Here is a 20,168-nt window from a genome sequence, read left to right on the forward strand (position 1 = left end):
TTACATTTTCTCTATAAAAATTTAATTTAGCTTCACATGTGAATTAAGAAGCAGTAATAAGTGAGAAGGCAGCGTAGGAAACCGCAGACTTACATGCAGTAGATCCAGCTAAGGGTGGTGTGTGTGTGTGTGTGTGTGTGTGTGTGTGTGTGTGTGTGTGTGTGTGTGTGTGTGAGTGTGTGTGTGAGTGTGTGTGTGAGTGTGTGTGTGAGTGTGTGTGTGAGAGTGTGAGTGTGAGAGTGTGAGTGTGTGTGTGTGTGTGTGTGTGAGTGTGTGAGAGAGAGAGAGAGAGAGAGAGAGAAAGAGAGAGACAGGACAGGAGAGAGACAGACAGACAGACAGAGAGACCTGAGATGTGAGTGTTGTGAACAGTTAAATGATGTAATGATGAGCACTGAAGAATTATTAGGCACTTAAATTAGCTCTTGGTATGTAGTGTATAGGTGTGCAGTCATGGTAGTTATGGTGTAAGTGTGTAGACATGGTAGTTATGGTGTAGGTGTGTAGTCATGGCAGTTATGGTGTTTTTGTGTAGTATTCATTAACTGGTACAATGAAGTTTACTATTAACTGGTTTAATAACCCAATGGTTTACAGGGTTATTAATGGTATGTTCAGGTAATGTTTAATTTGGTATGATTAAAACATTGTTTGTGCTTGTGCTAGTTTCAGGTCTCCTGTGTGTGTGTGTGTGTGTGTGTGTGTGTAATTAGTGTGGGCAGTGCAGGATTGAAATTAAATTGATCTGACCCACGTCCATAATTAGAAACCACTGATTTCAGATGGCCATGAAGAAGTGTGTGTGTGTGTGTGTGTGTGTGTGTGTGTGGGAGAGAGAATGAATGTAATTAGTTTGGGTGCAGTGTTGAGTGTTAAATGATTTGTTGATGTAGTACAGAGGGTCTGAACTAAGGTCACAAGTGGTGTAGCAAAACAGCTACAAACCAAAACATTACTGGACATATCAAAACTCTAAACATCAAATACTCACTATACACATCTAGCATTTATCTAACGTAACCATGAACCATGCCCTTCAATCTAAAATAACAAGCAGCTAAAAGAAAAGCTCTTAATATGCATATGCATTTATATGTGTATATGAATATTCATGAGTATGGTGGTACATACATATTCATGAGTATATGACATGCATATCTAAGTGCCTCAGCAGGAGGTACACAGAAGGATTGTACATTGCTTTGCTGCAGTGTATCACCATTACAGCGGAACACACTAATACTGCTTATGGGAAACGTAAGTCAGCTAGTGATAGTAACTGTCATGGTAACAGGGATTTAGAGTGATTGAAGAGAGTGTTTCTCCAAAGTTGGATGTGTGAGTGTGTGTGTGTGTGTGTGTGTGTGTGTGTGTGTGTGTGTGTGTGTGTGTGTGTGTGTGTTCGTTAGTCAGATAGCCTGTTCTTGCTCGGGTAGTCCTCTCTCAGGTTCGGACGCCATGGCTGCCTCCCTCAACACGATCATGTGATCCTCGGCTGCGTGCAATGATTGGTCGATCCAGTCGAGGCTGCCAGACATGTGGCAGGCATTCCGTGTCACCAGCACCAAGTGGCTCACTGACAACAGCAAGGCGGTGGCCCTGATGGGACAAAATTCAGCAAACACCCTCAGCCAAGTGAATACAGTGAGGTCATTCCCTCTCCCAACCATTACACAACCACCCTCTGCTGCACCACTCCATCTTTAATTGACTCTGCAGACAAATCTAGTGTTAACAGCGCTAGTAATATTAACAACAACCATCATTTCCAAATCAGTCTGAAGGGGAAAATGGCCCTAGGCAGGTGTGGTGAGCAGGTCTGACACAGGTCAGAGGTCAGCAGGTGAGCAGGGAGGGTTCTGGTAGTTACCTGGCATCGAGCAGGATGGGGTCCAGTGGAGGGTACATTGAGCGGACAACATCATCCACTCTGGGAAGTCATGTGTGACATTTTAGTTTTTTTATTTTGCACAATATGATTTGATTCACAAATGTTTTTAAAGTACAATAAAGATCTTATGTTTAGAAGCAACACTAATATGAAAGTTTTCATATTGTACTCATTTTGTACTGCAATGTAAAAACTATAAACCTACTGGTGTTGAACTCCTTCTCTTAAATTATACCCATTGGTCTTAAATTACACATCCTGATATATTCAACAGTCTTACATCAGAGGTGGGACATCTGTAAATTCTCAGATTTATTGAGATCTTACTTTCCAATCCAATCCAATCCAATAACGATTATTAAATCCTTAATCCCATAGGATCGATCCCATAGATCGGTGCATTTTGTTAGCCAACACAGCCTCTAAAAATGGAGATTCCTATTGATGTTATGTAATGATTTGATGAATGCTTAATGAATGCTTCTCACACCATCAGGAATACCCTACTGTCACTGTCAGGTGTACTGTCAGGAATACCCTACTATTGCTGTCAGGTGTACTGTCAGGAATACCCCACTGTCACTGTCAGGACTACCCTACTATCGCTGTCAGGTGTATTGCCAGGTGTACTGTCAGCTGTACTGTCAGGAATACCCTACTGTCAGGAATACCCCACTGTCACTGTCAGGACTACCCTACTATCGCTGTCAGGAGTACTGTCAGCTGTACAGTCAGGACTACCCTACTATTGCTGTCAGGTGTACTGTCAGCTGTACTGTCAGCTGTACTGTCAGGACTACCCTACTATTGCTGTCAGGTGTACTGTCAGCTGTACTGTCAGCTGTACTGTCAGGACTACCCTACTATTGCTGTCAGCTGTACTGTCAGGTGTACTGTCAGCTGTACTGTCAGGAATGCCCCACTGTCTGGCATTCATGCCCTGTAGAGGTTTGACAGATGAGGGATCCAGAGATTCTTGAGGACAGTTTTCTGTGGTGCACTCACTGCTCTTCCTCTTTAAATGTTTTTAGTGGTGTTGTTTTGGATCGTTTTCCTGTTGCCTAGTGACATTCTGCTCAATCACTCACTCTCAGTGTGAAGAATCACTTCTCTCCTGCTCAATCACTCTCAGTGTGAAGAATCACTCTACACTGCCGTACTTTCGCCTGTTGTATGCGTATGTGTTTGTAGAGATAATACTCATTACAACAAATCACCTTTGTAGAGAATAACTGGAGATTGTGTCCATTTTTATGAATATAATGACAATAATCATGGTGTTTTTCTTGGTTTACCTTGGGCTTATGCGTTTGGCCACGGTGATGATGTCACTAAGGCTGGTAGGAGTCTTCACCTTTGCTCCAGATCCCATTGTCATGGCAACAAGTTTCTCTGTCAGGGTGTGACAAATCTGTATGCAAGCAAAATCATGATCTGAATAAACTTGTCAGGAATGAGGCAATCTGAACAAGCCAATCTGAACGAGAATTACTGCATGACACAAGCGTGATTACTACAGGCCCTTGAGCAGCACTTGAGACAACGCATGAAAATTACCTTCAGAATGGAGATACAATGTGAAACTAGACCCCTACGGGAGACAGAGAGTTAGACAATCATAGGCTGGAGGGAGAGACAGCAGAGTGCTCAGGCTCGACTGCGTCAGCCTTGTCTGTAATTATCATTAAGGTTCTGGAGACAGAGGCGGTGTAGTGGTCCTACGAGGCGTCCTCGATCCACTCCTCGTTCTCCAGGATGGCCTCTATGTGAGGGTTGGTGATGACCACGTCGTCTAGCTCCATCTCCGAGGGCTCGCTCTGGCTCTCCATGGCTCCTATCAGATCCACCGTGGGTCTGCGTGAGGGAGGAGCCCACAACAGTAAAGTCTGATTGGCCAGATTATTGGAACGGAACACTGTGCGGCACCATGCCTTCCCATGAACCCCGGCAGCGAGCGCTCATGTACTTACTTGGACCCAAAGTGGTGCAGTAGGGTGGGACGAGGACAGTAGCGATGGCGACACACCATGACCAGGGCCACAAACGAGGTCAGGAAGATGGTGACCAGCACCCCGATGGCCACTATCACCACCGTCTCCATGACTACGTGTGAAGGACGCAGGGGAGGCGAGGGATGGACGCTTTAGCTGATGTGAAGGGTTGAGAGGTCAAAGTTCATCTGACGGGACAGAGGTTTGCTTTACTACGCCCAGCAGTTCTCTCATGAAGCATCTATTTTTCTGATTTTAAGTTGATATTATTATTTAATGGTGAAATGCAGTGTGCTGGGACACTTTTGAAGATCAGTCATCTGTTTCTGCAGACTGACACAGTGGAGAGAGAAAAAGTCCTGCACTCAGTACTAAAGTATCCTTCACAGATTCTTCTTCAAACGCACTGTGCAAAACCTGCTCCTGTTTACAACCTCAACACTGCTTGTTTTTGTTTGTTCCTTGGGGCTTTACTGGGTTATATCACTGGGTATATTTACTGGGTTCAGTTACTGGGGCTTTACTGGGTTATATCACTGGGTTATATCACTGGGTATATTTACTGGGTTCATTTACTGGGGCTTTACTGGTTTATATCACTGGGTTCATTCACTGGAGCTTTACCGAGTTCATTCTCTGTGGCTTGGCTGACATTTAATCACTGTAGATTTCTGGCTTTTCTCACTTTCAAATCAATCAGTCTTTTAACACAGAAGAATGTTTTGAGACAGAAACCAACACAAGTCAGTTATTTTATCTATATTATAAAGATCTACTACAGTGATTTAGTCTCAGTAGAACAGACTTCGAAGTCTGCTTGAATACTGCCAAGACAACAAGCAAAACATTTGCCAAAATGTCAGTTGGCCTTTAAACACACGCACGCACGCACGCACACACACACACACACACACACACACACACACACACACACACACACACACACACACACACACACACACACACACACACACACGATAAGAGCAAAAACCCTAAAATATAAACATACAGAGACCTCTTGATCCTTATATCAAACACATCCCATAACTAACAAACCCTTTGTGATCTGTGTGTTGTTTATGTGTCATGGATCAGTTAAGTAACTTTGTGTTAAAAATACACAAATCCATGGACAAGCCCTCCTTCACACAGACCAGCCCCCTCATAGACCAGCTCCCTCACACAGACCAGCCCCTTCACACAGACCAGCCCTCTCAGACAGACAAGCCCCTTCACACAGACCAGCCTCCTCACACAGACCAGCCCCCTCATAGACCATCTCCCTCACACAGACCAGCCCCCTCATAGACCAGCTCCCTCACACAGACCAGCCCCCTCATAAACCAGCTCCCTCACACAGACCAGCCCCCTCATAGACCAGCTCCCTCACACAGACCAGCTCCTTCACAGACCAGCCCCCTCACACAGACCAGCCTCCTCACATAGACAAGCTCCCTCACACAGACCAGCCCCCTCACACAGACAAGCCCCCTCATAGACCAGCCCCCTTATAGACCAGCTCCCTCACACAGACAAGCCCCCTCACACAGACCAGCTCCCTCACACAGACCAGCTCCCTCACACAGACCAGCCCCCTCACACAGACCAACCTCCTCACATAGACCAGCTCCCTCACACAGACCAGCTCCCTCACACAGACCAGCCCCCTCACACAGACCAGCCCCCTCACACAGACAAGCCCCCGACTGAACCATGATCACCCTCATACCACTCCAGTTCTCCTTGCTAAGCACGACAACATACAGAGTGCTTTATTATAGACTATTATCTTTTTAATAGGATATTACTTTTCTTTAGTTGAACGATTTGTGTTGCATCAAAATATATATTTAGAAATCTGGGGTAAGCATAAATAAGTCTAATCTAGTGAGAGTATGAGTGTGAGAAGGTGAGAGTGTGTGTTTTTGAGCTTATCAGCGCCACACCTAGCAGACCTGTGCAGAGTTCCGGTCGTTATTAAACACCCTTAAAGTCTTGTTTGTGCAGACCCTGTGTATGCTGAACAGCATGCAGCGTGTTTGTGTGTGGTACGTGGTCTTTGCACGTGCCTGTCTGCTCTCTGAGGGTTTCCTCCAACACAGTCCCTCCTAATGGAAAACATTAAAAGACAACAATGAGGTGCTGCATGTACGGTGGATTAGTGCACACTTCCGTACGTGGATTTTCATTTCGCTTCTTGGCGCGGTCAAGATCCGTCCAGAAGGCGTAGCCTACTCCTCAGAAAGGGTCCCGACCCGAAATCTGGCAGTGGTGTTACACTGCTGCTTGTAGCTTTTTGTTGGCGATGTGTGTTAGTTTGAAGTCGAGGAAACATCGCGATCACGTACAGATATGCATCGTTTGCAACAAACTCGTTTTAAAGCAGCAGTTTGAGCCCACGGGAAGTGACAAACGGACAAGTCAGAGGTGAGCCATTATTTACATACGCTTCCACGCGTACAGGTAATTTGATCTCAACTGCGATCCACTGCCCAAGTTTCTGCAAGAGGCATGAGCTACAAAACTTTGTCTGGAACCACAGCACATGCGGATCCTAATTTAGGAAATTAGGACCGTTCCGGAATGTTGTCACTATTTAAATCGGCTTTACTAGAGCTGATCTGTTCTCCGCGCCTCGTGTCAGCGGTTCTTAATCCTTATCACTTATTAATTCAGACTGTGGTTTTCTCCAAAACCACGAAACACTTCATAGAGACAGAAATCGCGTTGATAAAGCTACTTCATCCCATTGGAGATATGAGGCAAAAAGAACCCCAAATATGCGTCCGCACAGACACGCACGTCCCAACACCCGTATTACCGCAGAAACGTGCATGAGCCGCGCACGCGGGGAGCTCCGCTCGGGGTTGAAGGGCCTCCCTCACTCTGATGGGGCAGGCGATTAACTGTGCTCGGAACATCTTTAGTACGGGACAGAGACAATTATTCTACGCAGACTGCCACGACGTGGTGACTAATGGTTGTATGCTGTTGGATTTGTGTAGGTCGCACAGATTTTAAATGATCAGGAGTGTTCATGTGGCCCAGTGCGATTCCAGCTGAATAATTAAAACCCCTAGTTTTAAAATAGCTTTTAAACCCCAGCTCCTGTGTGAGGAAATAAGAGGGTCTTGTGACACCCAGTGTCACGTGTATTTATACCGTAGCATGAAATATTAAACATGATTAGAGTTTTGTACTCGATTCCTGAATAAACTAACAATTTAATAAATAAAGCTAACAATTTTTTCAGCCAGTTTGTGACTTTTGTACACAGAAAGTTTCCACCAAGGCTCACTTTAACAAGCAAATTACACGAAACGCACAGCTGTAGCACCAAAGCTGAAACAGTATTAATACTTATTTCTGCACACACGCCCCGAAAACAGACGTGAAGCAGGAGACTGTAGGTTACGCTCGTGATGCACTCAAAGAAAAGTCAGAAAATTCACATGGGACTCTTAAGAGGCAATCTTTAAAAAGCTTTCTACGTGATAACTATACGCCAGTAACCAAGATGAAGGACGAATGACGCAGAACGTCATATTTTATAGACCATAAATGTACCATTACCATACGATTATACCAGTAGGTAGGATGTGGACTATTCTTTGGTCTTTGTGTGTGTAAAAACACCCAAAGGACATTCTTACAGGCGTTGTGCCTGCTGGTGAACAGCTGGAACAGGCCTGCGGTGCAGATAGTGGACCAGTAAGCAACCTTGGCGAAATTAAATTACACGGATTTTAACGACATTTACCATCACATAAAATACATTAGGATCTACCGTGGTTTTTATAGAATTTGCACCATAGCCAAGACACAACCTCTACGAGTTGCAGCTGCTAGCTTGTTGCCGTAGCACACTTTTTAAACTAGTCAAGCTGTCTTCATTTTAATACTAACAGTTTCTTTTGTTATTGTTTGTGATGAGCATTATTTTAAAACCCAATACCCAGTGTGATCATACTATAACAGCAGTTATAACTTTTAAATGGGTTTAATATTATATTTCCACTACTGAAACATGAAAATATATTACTACAATTTCGAGAAAGCACATAAATGTTCTACTTATATTTGCTTACCTATATTTGTTCATTTTCGTTTGTTTGGCGAAACGCAACACTGCGGGCGGGTGGAGACGGCGCGGAGATCTCCAACATGGGAGCGCGCGGGGCTCCGTACGTGCGCGGCTGTGCGCGCGGCGATGAAGTGAACACGAGCGAACTTCGCGCATCCCTTTGGCGCGTTCACGAGTCTTAGGAAGCACCACCAGGCAGTGTTGCCAGGTTCGCGGTTTTCACGCCAAATTGGGCTTGTTTGAAACTCCTTCCGCGGGTAAAAATTCTGGGGTCGCGGGGTGCGGTTTTTTGGGCTACTTTTGAGTTGGGCCACTGCGGGAGTTACAAGTCAACACTAAGAATCGATGGCGATATAATACTTAATTTGTCTCTGCTTCCCCAGTCGACAATTTACACCCCCCTTCCGCTCAACAACTTACACTCGCCACCCCCCCCCCCCCCTCCGCTCAACAACTTACACTCGCCCCCCCCCCCCCCCCCCCCCCGCTCAACAACTTTGGCCTTTGGGCTAGTTTTGGCTTCTGAGGGGCGGATTTTATACTGACTTTGGGCTGGATATTTTTGTAGGACCTGGCAACACTGCCACCAGGTGTCATGAGCGAGCAAGAGCCGCGTGGGTCCGGTGGAAGCCGTTACTTCACCGCGAGTCATTTTGAACTTGTCTCGGCTTTTATTAAAAAAAATTAAATTTATTTAATTATATTTTATTTAAAATATAATTTATTTTATTTTATTTAAGAGTCTAAATAAAACAATGAACAGTGTATCGACTCCTTGAAGCGTGTGCTTCTTTTGTTCCTGGTAGCTTTAGAGGACAAGTTAAGATCTTTTCTGATTTGTCAAATAAAAAAAATCAATGAACGCTTTGTGACGAGAGCCACATACTCTTTCCTCTTTAATGGATGATTCGTAAGTTTAAGGTGTGCAAGTAATAGTTTTGTAGAATGTAAGAAATGTATGCTACCGGAAAACCCACCGGGACCACGGACGTAGTTTTGGGGGGGGACGGGGGGGACATGTCCCCCCCACTTTTTCAAAAGCCGGTTTTGGTCCCCCCCAGTTTTTACAGTTAAAACCAAATATTTAAGTAGCGACGAAGTCATGTCCACCCCACTTTTTAACGGTTAAAAAAACAATATCCAAATAGCGACAAATCTAGCACTAGGATCATGCAGCTCCGAGCTCCCCCCCCCCCCCCCCCCGCTCAACAATTTTTGTTCACAGCGCTCAACAATTTTCATTCAACCCCCCCCCCCCCCCCCGCTCAACAGTTCGCCACCCCAGGTTGTGTCCCCCCCACTTATGAAATCAAAACTACGTCCATGACCGGGACACTTGAAAGTAAGGTAAACAAACATATAATATTCTAAACAAAGGACAAATAGGTTGTTGCACTCACTCGGTACAAACTCTCCTTCCCCGCAGCTAAGTTAATGACACTGTGGCCCATGACTGTAACTGAACACTGGGTCGCTTTGTTTGGAAAGGTAAGGTGGGCTCGAGCGAGATTCTAGAACTTTGTCACGTGCGTTTGTACCAGAGGCGAAAGAAAGGGTACAGAAACGGGGGTGAAGGTGGGGCTGGACGTGGTAGGATGGAAGGCAGGAACAATCTTCTAATGTTAGCCTGTCGGAGCAGGACCGATTTGTGTTTCACATTGCTGGTCCTTAGGCGGTGCTTACTAAGCCCTTTGACCCCAATTTGTGGAGTGTGTGTGTGTGTGTGTGTGTGTGTAATTAATGATGACTTGAGCATGGCTGTTCATACGGAGAGAGAACAGAGGACACAAGTGCTATTCTGTCATAACATCTTACATCTCTCATCCATTTGTGATTTTATAAAATTGCACATTTCTATCACTCCCTGTGTCTTTGATGTTGGTACTCAGTCAGCACAAAGGCTTTTGGGAGACTCTGGGACATAGACAGTCATGAGGACGAGAGAGAGAGAGAAAGAAAGAGAGAGAAAGAAAGAGAGAGAGAGAGAGAGAGAGAGAGGGAGGGAGAGAGAGAGGATGGGCAGCAGCTGGAAATGAAGAGTGATTGTACCTGTACACAAAACATAAGAGCATGTATTATGTCTAGTGCATGTATAGAACAAAAGATCGTACAGAAGAGCTTGTATTATGTCTAGTGCGTGTATAGAGCCACCCCCCCCCCCCCCCAACTCCTCTGGGTGGTCTTTTCCCTTTTCCCTTCAAGTTCAGGTTCTCTACCACAAACATGCCGGATCCATGCTGCCCGTTTGGGGCTCACAGCCCCCAGTGTTCAATTACTAAGGGACAACTACTACAGTCCTTTTGCATTTACTTGAAGAATTGTGAACATAGCTCTTGTAGCACTTGTAGCACAATAGGTATATGCAAACAGTGCGAGCACAATGCTGTGGGCTATGTATCCAACAAGCTGCAGTTAACTGAGCAACTCGGCACATTCTTCTTCATACATCATTCTCCATCTTTAGGTCTTGCTTTCCTCTTGGGGATTGTTATATGTACCAAAGTTTCATCTGGGCTCAGTGTCTGCTGGGCAGTTTCACCTACACTCTTTAAAAATGAAAGTGCCAGCCACAAACAAAAATGGTTTTTTGTAACAATACCGTAGGCAATCAATCAGAAGAACCATTAGAAGATCCAATTTCCTGAAGAAAAATTCAGTGAACAGTTCTTTAGAGAACTCCTTCTGATTCCTTAAAGAACCCAGCCCTTCGTACCCAACCCGTGTCCCCTCACCACGTGTGCGGCTGTGGTTCTAATATCCAGTGCTTACAAGTATCTCAGCGCCGCACACGTATTCACAGGTTAACTGACTTAAACTAGTTCAGTTGGGTCTTTAAAATAATGATGAGTTGAAGTATTATGCTGATTTAATTATAGGTCGATCTTGCCGCATTTTATGTGTATTAAGAGGAGTAGAATACATGTTTTAGCAAATGAAACATCAGTGTGAAGAATCTTTTGAAAAACTGAAGATACATACAATGAAAAAGGGAACCTTTTAATAATTTTTTGAAGAGTGAATGCTTTTGTGTACTTGGGTTATTGCATAGTAAATTGTGTAAAATATATAAAATGTCCTACTCTATTTGAGTGGTAACGAGGTGGACGTCATGCATTTCTGCTGGAGTCCTGGAGTGAAGTGCGTAGGATGGACAGATGAAGAGGTACTGGGGCATGATCTAATGAGAGAGAGAGAGCGAAAGTGAGAGAGAGGAAGAGAAGGGGAGAGATGAAGAAGGAGAGAGAGAAGGAGAGAGGGTGGGAGAAACGAGAGCTTGAAGCAGGTGATAGGAGTGTGAGGTGATCTCTGAACTGTGATGGACTATAATGCACCACACTGCGTCAGAGCACCAAGGAGGAGAAGACAGCTCAAGACTAATCAAAGGGGGGGGGGGGCAGGAGAGAGTGGTAACCGTAGTGCTTTTATTGTAATTATTTAACAGCAACACTTTTCCATGTTTTCCTGCTGGCTGTAGAGCTGTGTAGAGCAGAGACAGGTCCTCTCCTTCTGTGTAGAGCGGAGACAGGTCCTCTCCTTCTGTGTAGAGCGGAGACAGGTCCTCTCCTTCTGTGTAGAGCGGAGACAGTTTCTCTACTTCTGTGTAGAACAGAGACAGGTCCTCTCCTTCTGTGTAGAGCAGAGACAGGTCCTCGCCTTCTGTGTAGAGCGGAGACAGTTTCTCTCCTTCTGTGTAGAGCGGAGACAGGTCCTCTCCTTCTGTGTAGAGCGGAGACAGGTCCTCTCCTTCTGTGTAGAGTGGAGACAGTTTCTCTCCTTCTGTGTAGAGCGGAGACAGTTTCTCTCCTTCTGTGTAGAGCGGAGACAGTTTCTCTCCTTCTGTGTAGAGCGGAGACATGTCCTCTCCTTCTGTGTAGAGCGGAGACAGTTCCTCTCCTTCCACAGGTCCAGGAGCTGCACACATGGTCTCACAACACCAACATGGCCGTCCCACACTCTCTGCACCACAACTCCCTTTCCCTGAGAGTTCAGTGCCTGAATCATACAGCCAAAACGGCCAAACGCCAGAGCAAGAATATACAAGGGCAGATTACCTGAACACATGGACTAAAACCTGAATGTATGTCCAGTGTGGCATATTTATACTGTATATGTACAGAGGGGTATATTTATACTGTATATGTTCAGTGTGGTATATTTATACTGTATATGTCCAGTGTGGCATATTTATACTGTATATGTATGGTGGGGTATATTTATACTGTATATGTACGGTGGGGTATATTTATACTGTATATGTCCGGTGTGGTATATTTATACTGTATATATCCGGTGGGGTATCTTTATACTGTATATGTACGGTGGGGTATATTTATACTGTATATGTCCAATGGGGTATATTTTTACTGTATATGTACGGTGGGGTATCTTTATACTGTATATGTACAGTGGGGTATATTTATACTCTATATGTCCGGTGTGGTATATTTATACTGTATATGTCCGGTGTGGTATATTTTTACTGTCTATGTACGGTGGGGTATATTTATACTGTATATGTCCAGTGTGGCATATTTATACTGTATATGTCCAGTGTGGCATATTTATACTGTATATGTCCGGTGTGGTATATTTATACTGTATATGTCCAGTGTGGTATATTTTTACTGTATATGTACATAGGGGTATATTTATACTGTATATGTGCAGTGGGGTATATTTCTACTGTATATGTACGGTGGGGTATCTTTATACTGTATATGTACATAGGGGTATATTTATACTGTATATGTGCAGTGGGGTATATTTCTACTGTATATGTACATAGGGGTATATTTATACTGTATATGTGCAGTGGGGTATATTTCTACTGTATATGTGCAGTGTGCTATACTGTGTTTCTACAGTGTGGTATATCTACACTACAGGGTGAATGTTGCTGTTTACTGCTCTATTTGTCTGTGTACGTTTGTGTATAGGATTAATTATGGTTTTTTAAAATGCTTTGACAATACAATATTATTTTGTCATGCCAAGAATTCTCATATTAGACAGAGAGAGAGGAAGGAAGAGAGAGACAGAGAGAGAAAGAGAGGGGGAGAGAGAGAGAGAGGGGGGGGGGTACAAGAACAAGCTGTGTGTGGTCCCGGAGCAGTGTGCTGTTGTGTTGTGTGCTGTGTGTTGAGCAGTGCAGAGACACAGCTCTGTGTGTGTGTGGGTGTGTGTACATCTGTGTGTGTGGGTGTGTGTGTGTGTGTGTGTGTGTGTGTGAGGGTTTCCGCAGCAGGTCAGGAACACTGTTGTGTTGGATTTGCTGCAGTTGGGTTGCCTGTTGGCACACTGCTTGTATAATGCCCACCTGTTTACCCCCCCTACATATACACCCGTCTGGGGTAATTAGGCCATTGTTGGCGTGGGGATTTGGGGCGATACTTGTGCGGCGGCTGGTGTGGTGCTCTTGGCTTTGGTACGGTCCGTTCTGTTCTCTCATTAGCTGTCGTGTTCTCCCCCCTGCGTGGCCCACTGATGTTCTGACCCATGCTCCTCTAAATATTCATAATGGCTACTAGCTCACAGAGCTGCCGTGGTAACCACTTTCATCCAGAAAATGAAGTCCGACACCTTCGGCCAGAAACATACAGCTATTCTGAGTTCTTGTGATTGGTTAACACACTCTTATTATTGTCATTAACACAGGAGGCAGTGCAGTTTGTTCATGTGTGCTGACGTGTTCCTAGTAATCTGCAGTCAATCAATTATACTTAATAAGACTTAATAACATAATGATGACACTTTTTTCTGAGTGGGGAAAAAAGATTTCAGACAGAAATGACTATGTAGCTGTAGCCAAATGAGAGTCAGTGTGATGGTGGCTCTCACTGCAGGGGCGGGTCTCGCTGTACAGGGGGAGGGTCTTGACATATACAAGAGGTGGGTCTCACTGTACAGTGGGTGGGTCTCTATGTACAGAGGGGTGGGGCTCCCTGCTACTCATTTGCTGGAATCTTCTTCAGTTCATGAGCTGCTCCTCCCAACATGCTGGAGTGGGTCCGTGCATGTGTGTGTATGTGTGTGCGTGTGTGTGTGTGTGTGTGTGTGTGTGTGTGCATGTGTGTGCGCATGTGTGTGCATGTGTGTGCGTGTGTGTGTTGTGTGAGTGCATATGTGTGTGCATGCGCATCTGTGTGTGCATCCTGTTGCCTAAAGAGAGTGGTCTCATGCCTCGTGATCAATAGATCTGGTCTGGCTTGTTATAGTGCAGTAGGTCATCTGCAGGCACTGCAGAGATGAGGGAATCTTTATGCACACTACTGCATGAACACACACACACACACACACACACACACACACACACACACACACACACACACACACACACACACACACACACAATGGCAGGAATGCTCACATACACACATCACTGCAGGAATGCTCATGCACAAACACACAAACACACAACTGCAGGAATGCGCACACACACACACACACACACACACACACACACACACACACACACACACACACACACACACACACACACACACACACACCCACTGCAGGAATGCACAGACACACATACACGCATACCATTGCAGGATGCAGTGCACACCCACTCACACACCACTGCAGGAGTGCTCTCACACAATCACACACACACGCACACGGTTAGCAGTTCTTTCCCTTTAGTTAATTTATTTTAACACAGCTCCATTATGAGAAATGATATATAAAGATTCTGATTCCGAAATCGTTTTGGTTTTGCGGATGATGACGTGGTGGTGGTGTTGGTCATGTTCATGTTGTCTAGGGATGGTGAAAGTAATATTTACACGTGTGTCATTACACTGTATTGAATTACTTCTAACTGGAAACCAGGAGAAACAGCTTACAGTAGAAACCCCGCTGGTGTCTGATCTCTCCTGGTGTCTGATCTCTCCTGGCGTCTGGTCTCTCCTCCTCATGTGTGTCTCTCATGTTTCATGCTTGAAGATTAGTCTTGCTGTAGTCAGGAGAATGGAGGGAGGGGGATTAGAGCAGCTTGGGGTTTCCAGTGGTATCCAGACATCACTAGAGGAGCTCCACACAGTTCCTAATCTGACTCCTGTCTGCTCTCTCTACACATTTCTGTATGAGAGATTTAATGCTATTCAATAACTCAATCGTATCATGTACATTTACCTTTTTGGCCATTTAGCAGACTTTAAATTAGCAAAGTTCAAAATATCCTCTTTACTGGTGGCTGGAACGAGGACATAAAGAACCAGATCCAGTTAGCACTGCATGTCAGCACCAGGTGAACATCACCCCTCCCATGGTGCTCACAACACATCACACAACACATTAGTGTATAACAACGATATATACAAGGGGTTATCCTGTCAAATGTACAGATACAGCCTCCTAACCTAAACTAGCTGCTGCGTGCTCGCAGTATGCTCACCTTGTAATCCCTAGAAACACCTGGTCTAGTACAGTCTCATAAATACGGATTAGTAAGAATTAAAAAGCTTCAGCTTCAGGTCTGGTTCAAGTTTAGGGCACAGGGTAACTTCAGCTATTGGCTTTTATTTAGAATTCTATCAGTTCTTAATTTCTATCAAATTAAAATTAAATTGCTATTGCTTGTAACCCAAACGAATGCAATGATTTGGCCATTGTGTGTAATGCTGTGTAGGGTTATTGGCAGACTGTCACACACAGGCACGGTGATGGTGATCAGACAGACTGTCACACAGGCACGGTGATGGTGATCAGACAGACTCACACACAGGCACGGTGATGGTGATCAGACAGACTGCAAACAAAGTTTCTTGAGTAGCAATTTTAAAGATTGAAAGTCTAAGGAGTAAATAGTAGTGATTGATGAAATATGAAATCAACATGAAAGAGCTCATGACAGTTTGCCTGTATACACACACACACACACACACACACACACACACACACACACACACACACACACACACACACACACACACACACACACACACAGTCTCTCACCCAAAGCTGAGATGTCAACAACATTAGTTATACTTGGTTCACTTTGAGAAATGGTGTTTGTGATTGAACATGACACTAGCCACATTTACTATGGCCCTGTGTGTGTGTGTACACACGCACATTTGTGATCTTCATTATCCAAACACATGACTATAGTCATGCAAGATACACACACACACACACACACACACACACACACACACACACACACACACACACACACACACACACACACACACACACACACTTACTGCTGTATACACTATTCTAGTGTAATAGTGTAACTATACATGTAAGGTACCGTAAGCTGGAACGAATTATGTGGCACAAGAAACACAATACAATGCATATCCAGGAGGTCAGTGTGAGATTCATTCTAATATACACCCTGCAATCACACTGCGTCTCATCTGAGTTTCATCCAGCCCTGCAGATATTGCTGGTGAATCTCAGTCACAATGCCTCAACTGTCAGAGATATGAGCATCCATGATGTCACACTGTCTTGGCATATCATCTATATATCGTCTGCATATCGTTAAGTTAGAAAAGACCGAATGTTGACACAGACACTAGAACATCCAGTCTAGACCACACCTCCCTGTTCCTGCAGCTCTGACTAGAATGGAAAGAGGTCGAGTAAATATGTGTACACACACACACACACACACACACACACACACACACACACACACACACACACACACACACACACAAATACTCTCCTGTGAGTCATACTCCCTCTGTTCTGACAAACTAGTATTCAGATTCCATAAGGTGCCAGATGACCTTTAGGTTCTGACTTTCTGGGTCATTATTGCACAAGTAAAACTCAACAGCAGGGGCATGCTTATGTGTAACACACACACACACACACACACACACACACACACACACACACACACACACACACACACACACACACACACACACACACACACATACTACACAAAAGATGATTTGCAGCTGGATAAAATACAAAGAAAATGCTCAATTGTATGCAACATTTCACACAGCTATTGGGGTTGTGGAGCGGTGTTGGGGTAGAGGAGCGATGTTGGGGTTGTGGAGCAGTGTTGGTGTTGGGGTTGAGGAGCGGTGTTGGGGTAGAGGAGCAATGTTGGGGTTATGGAGCAGTGTTGGTGTTGGGGTTGAAGAGAGGTGTTGGGGTTGTGGAGCGGTGTTGTGGTTGAGGTTGAGGTTGAGGAGCGGTGTTGGGGTTGGGGTAGAGGAGTGATGTTGGGTTGTGGAGCAGTGTTGGGGTTGTGGAGCCGTGTTGGGGTTGTGGAGCGGTGTTGGGATTGAGGAGCGCTGTTGGGGAGCAGTGTTGGGGTTGTGGAGCAGTGTTGTGGTTGTGGAGCTGTGTTGGTGTTGGGGTTGAGGAGCGATGTTGGGGTTGTGGAGCAGTGTTGGTGTTGGGGTTGAGGAGTGATGTTGGGGTTGTGGAGCAGTGTTGGGGTTGGGGTAGAGGATTGATGTTGGGGTTGTGGAGCAGTGTTGGGGTTGTGGAGTGGTGTTGGGGTTGTGGAGCGGTGTTGGGATTGTGGAGCGGTGTTGGGGTTGGGGAGCAGTGTTGGGATTCAGGTTGAGGAGCGGTGTTGGGGTTGTGGAGCGGGGTTGGTGTTGGGGTTGAGGAGCGGTGTTGGGGTTGGGGAGCAGTGTTGGTGTTGGGGTTGAGGAGCGGTGTTGGGGTTGTGGAGCAGTGTTGGTGTTGGGGTAGAGGAGTGATGTTGGGGTTGTGGAGCAGTGTTGGGGTTGTGGAGCGGTGTTGGTCTTGGGGTTGAGGATCGGTGTTGGGGTTGTGGAGCAGTGTTGGGGTTGAGGAGCGGTGTTGGTGCTGGGGTTGAGGAGCGGTGTTGGGGTTGTGGAGCAGTGTTGGGGTTGAGGAGCGGTGTTGGTGTTGGGGTTGAGGAGCGGTGTTGGGGTTGTGGAGTAGTGTTGGGGTTGAGGAGCGGTGTTGGGGTTGAGGAGCGGTGTTGGTGTTGAGGAGCGGTGTTGGGGTTGAGGAGCGATGTTGGTGCTGCTTGCTTTGATGTGGAGAGCGAGTCCCAGCGTGATGAGACGATGACTTGAGTGTAACACGTAAGCGGAGCGAGTGGCACTGTGTCTGCATCATACACACACACACACACACACACACACACACACACACACACACACACACACACACACACACACACACACACACACACACACACACACACACACACACACACCTCTAGACCTTTATACCCCTAGACTCCTAAACCTACACCCCTACACCTCTATACTCTTATACCCCTACACCTCTATACACCTCTATACCCCTATACACCACTCTACACTTAAGTCAGGATACCACAGGTTGTTTATCCAGAAGCTTGTGTGTGAATGTGTGTGTGTGTGTTGATTGGATAGTTGGTCTCTAGCCTGTACCAGCTCCGCCTCCTTGTGCTCTCGTCCTTTTGCTCTTAGCTGGTGGTTGCTTGGCAACCCTATCAGACAGGTGCCTGCCCTTATCAACAACTCTCTTCATTTCCTGTGGCTCCACGTCCACCTCACTTCCTGCTGTAGCCAGCCACGCAGCGAGTGAAAGACAGATGGCAAGATGGTAGAGAAAGTCAGAACGGGGGAGGAGACAGACACAGAGAGAATGAGTCATTATTCTACCACTCAAACTGGGAAGCATATGGATAACTCAGTCTGCTTGGCCCAGGCTCAATCAATTCATCCCAGATCTGGTATCTGGATGCTCCACTCGGTTATGGGCACAGCGTCTAGCTGTCCTGAAGCATTGCCAGCTGGAGCAAACTCCATGTGAAGTGTTGTTCTCGTGGAGAACTTCTGGTGCCAGGAGAGATGATGACTACCCTCGCTCTACAGTTGGTGATGTGAAGACCTTGAACAGAGATTGAGATGAAGGGCTGGTGAGCAGGTTTGAGGAGTCGTAAGGCCGTATAAACACTGTTCCTGTGGTCTGGGTCTGCAGGGTTGTGGAGTAGCTCTGTTGGGGTCAGCTCACCCCCAGGGCCCTTTGCTTCAGACAGATGTTTCTCATGATACTGAGTCTGATCTCTTTATGGTTAATCCTCATCCATTGGACATCCTGTTGGAGTAGTTATATGGATGTCGGGGTGTTTCTTGGGCCTGTTTTAATGTATGTATTAGTACTTGTTGAATTATCTGATGATCTAAGTATCTGCAGTGATTCCGGTGTCAGGGTTAATTTTAAAGGATGTCATGCTGCTTGATAAGCCCTCTTGTATGTGATTGGCTAGTCTTCAAATGCCTGATGTTGATTGGCTTATAAGCTTAAATCAATTATAAGCACTCTTCCTGGTCACTGGGGTACTCAACTGGGCACTTGATGCTGATTGGCTAAGACGAGAGTAGACGTGGTACCCCTCTGAACTTCCATGTTTGACAATGCCGCTGAACCTGTCTGTCTGTCTGTCTGTCTGTCTGTCTGTCTGTCTGGAAATGTGGCCTGTTCATTATCAGACACTTTTTCACCGGCTTGTGCAGGGAAATTCCGCGGCCACATGAACAAACGGGTCCTTTACAGAAGCCCTAGCTTTGAGACCTGTGATTGTGTTAGTGAAGTCTGTTCTCACACTACAGAGAGAGAGATAGTCCAGCCCCACTGAGACCCTCCTCAGATGAAAGAAACCTGCTGTAAACCACAACAGCTTTACAGTGGAAGACTATGACTGAGACACGAAAATTACCTTCATATACACCATTCCTCTCATCACACACACACACACACACACACACACACACACACACACACACACACACACACACACACACACACACATTCTCTCTCTCTCTCTCTCTCTCTCTCTCTCTCTCTCTCTCTCTCTTTGAGTTATGCAGTTGTCCAGTAGTTCAGTCTGCTGTTAGTGAATCATGGGAAGGGGGAAGGTGCGCACACACACACACACACACACACAGTGTGAAATTGAACATGATTTAAAAAAACATCATTCATATTCTATTGAATAGAATGGCCCAAACCTTGCTCTCTTCCCCTCTAACTCTCCCTCCCTCCCTCTCTCTCTCTCTCTCTCTCTCTCTCTCTCTCTCTCTCTCTCTTTCTCTCCCTCTCCCGTCCTATCAGGACAGGATGTGTGAGTTTGTGCTGATTAACATCTATGATCGATTAGGAAGAGGCCTCCTCATTGGTCAGTCTGGACCTCCCTGCAGAGCTAAACTGCACATGTGGCACTCTGTCCCGCCCCTTCCATGGTGTCCTGGTTTAA

General features: G+C 45.6%; 2 protein-coding genes and 1 long non-coding RNA gene across 5 annotated transcripts in view; 1 reads left to right on the forward strand and 2 right to left on the reverse strand.

The window, feature by feature from the left end:
- On the reverse strand, positions 1-8,322 carry tmem98 (transmembrane protein 98). Of its 3 annotated transcripts, XM_076995727.1 has the most exons (8): positions 7,971-8,321; positions 5,952-5,990; positions 3,862-4,070; positions 3,614-3,745; positions 3,449-3,482; positions 3,187-3,302; positions 1,871-1,930; positions 1-1,599 (listed from the first exon to the last, which is right to left on the reverse strand). In XM_076995727.1, the coding sequence occupies exons 3-8, from the start codon at positions 3,990-3,992 to the stop codon at positions 1,410-1,412; spliced, it is 663 nt and encodes a 220-aa protein (XP_076851842.1). In that variant the 5' UTR covers positions 3,993-4,070; positions 5,952-5,990; positions 7,971-8,321; the 3' UTR covers positions 1-1,409. The 3 variants fall into 3 exon arrangements, with proteins under 3 accessions (XP_076851842.1, XP_076851843.1, XP_076851841.1); XM_076995728.1 differs by lacking the exon at positions 5,952-5,990 and having other exon boundaries at positions 3,862-4,038; positions 7,971-8,322; XM_076995726.1 differs by lacking the exon at positions 5,952-5,990 and having other exon boundaries at positions 7,971-8,320.
- The window catches only part of LOC143504063 (uncharacterized), a 25,455-nt gene continuing 11,148 nt past the window's right edge, over positions 5,862-20,168 (forward strand). The window contains exon 1 of the mRNA XM_076995725.1: positions 5,862-6,309. The gene's annotated coding sequence lies outside the window, so the exon portion shown is untranslated. The remainder of the gene's footprint in view (positions 6,310-20,168) is intronic.
- LOC143504115 (uncharacterized) overlaps positions 10,974-20,168 on the reverse strand; it is a 38,825-nt gene continuing 29,630 nt past the window's right edge. The window contains exons 2-3 of the long non-coding RNA XR_013127383.1: positions 14,815-14,924; positions 10,974-11,144 (exon numbers count right to left, since the gene is read on the reverse strand). This is a non-coding gene — a long non-coding RNA (uncharacterized LOC143504115). The remainder of the gene's footprint in view (positions 11,145-14,814; positions 14,925-20,168) is intronic.

The sequence above is a fragment of the Brachyhypopomus gauderio genome, chromosome 2 (assembly GCF_052324685.1).
Source record: "Brachyhypopomus gauderio isolate BG-103 chromosome 2, BGAUD_0.2, whole genome shotgun sequence".
NCBI lineage: Eukaryota > Metazoa > Chordata > Actinopteri > Gymnotiformes > Hypopomidae > Brachyhypopomus > Brachyhypopomus gauderio.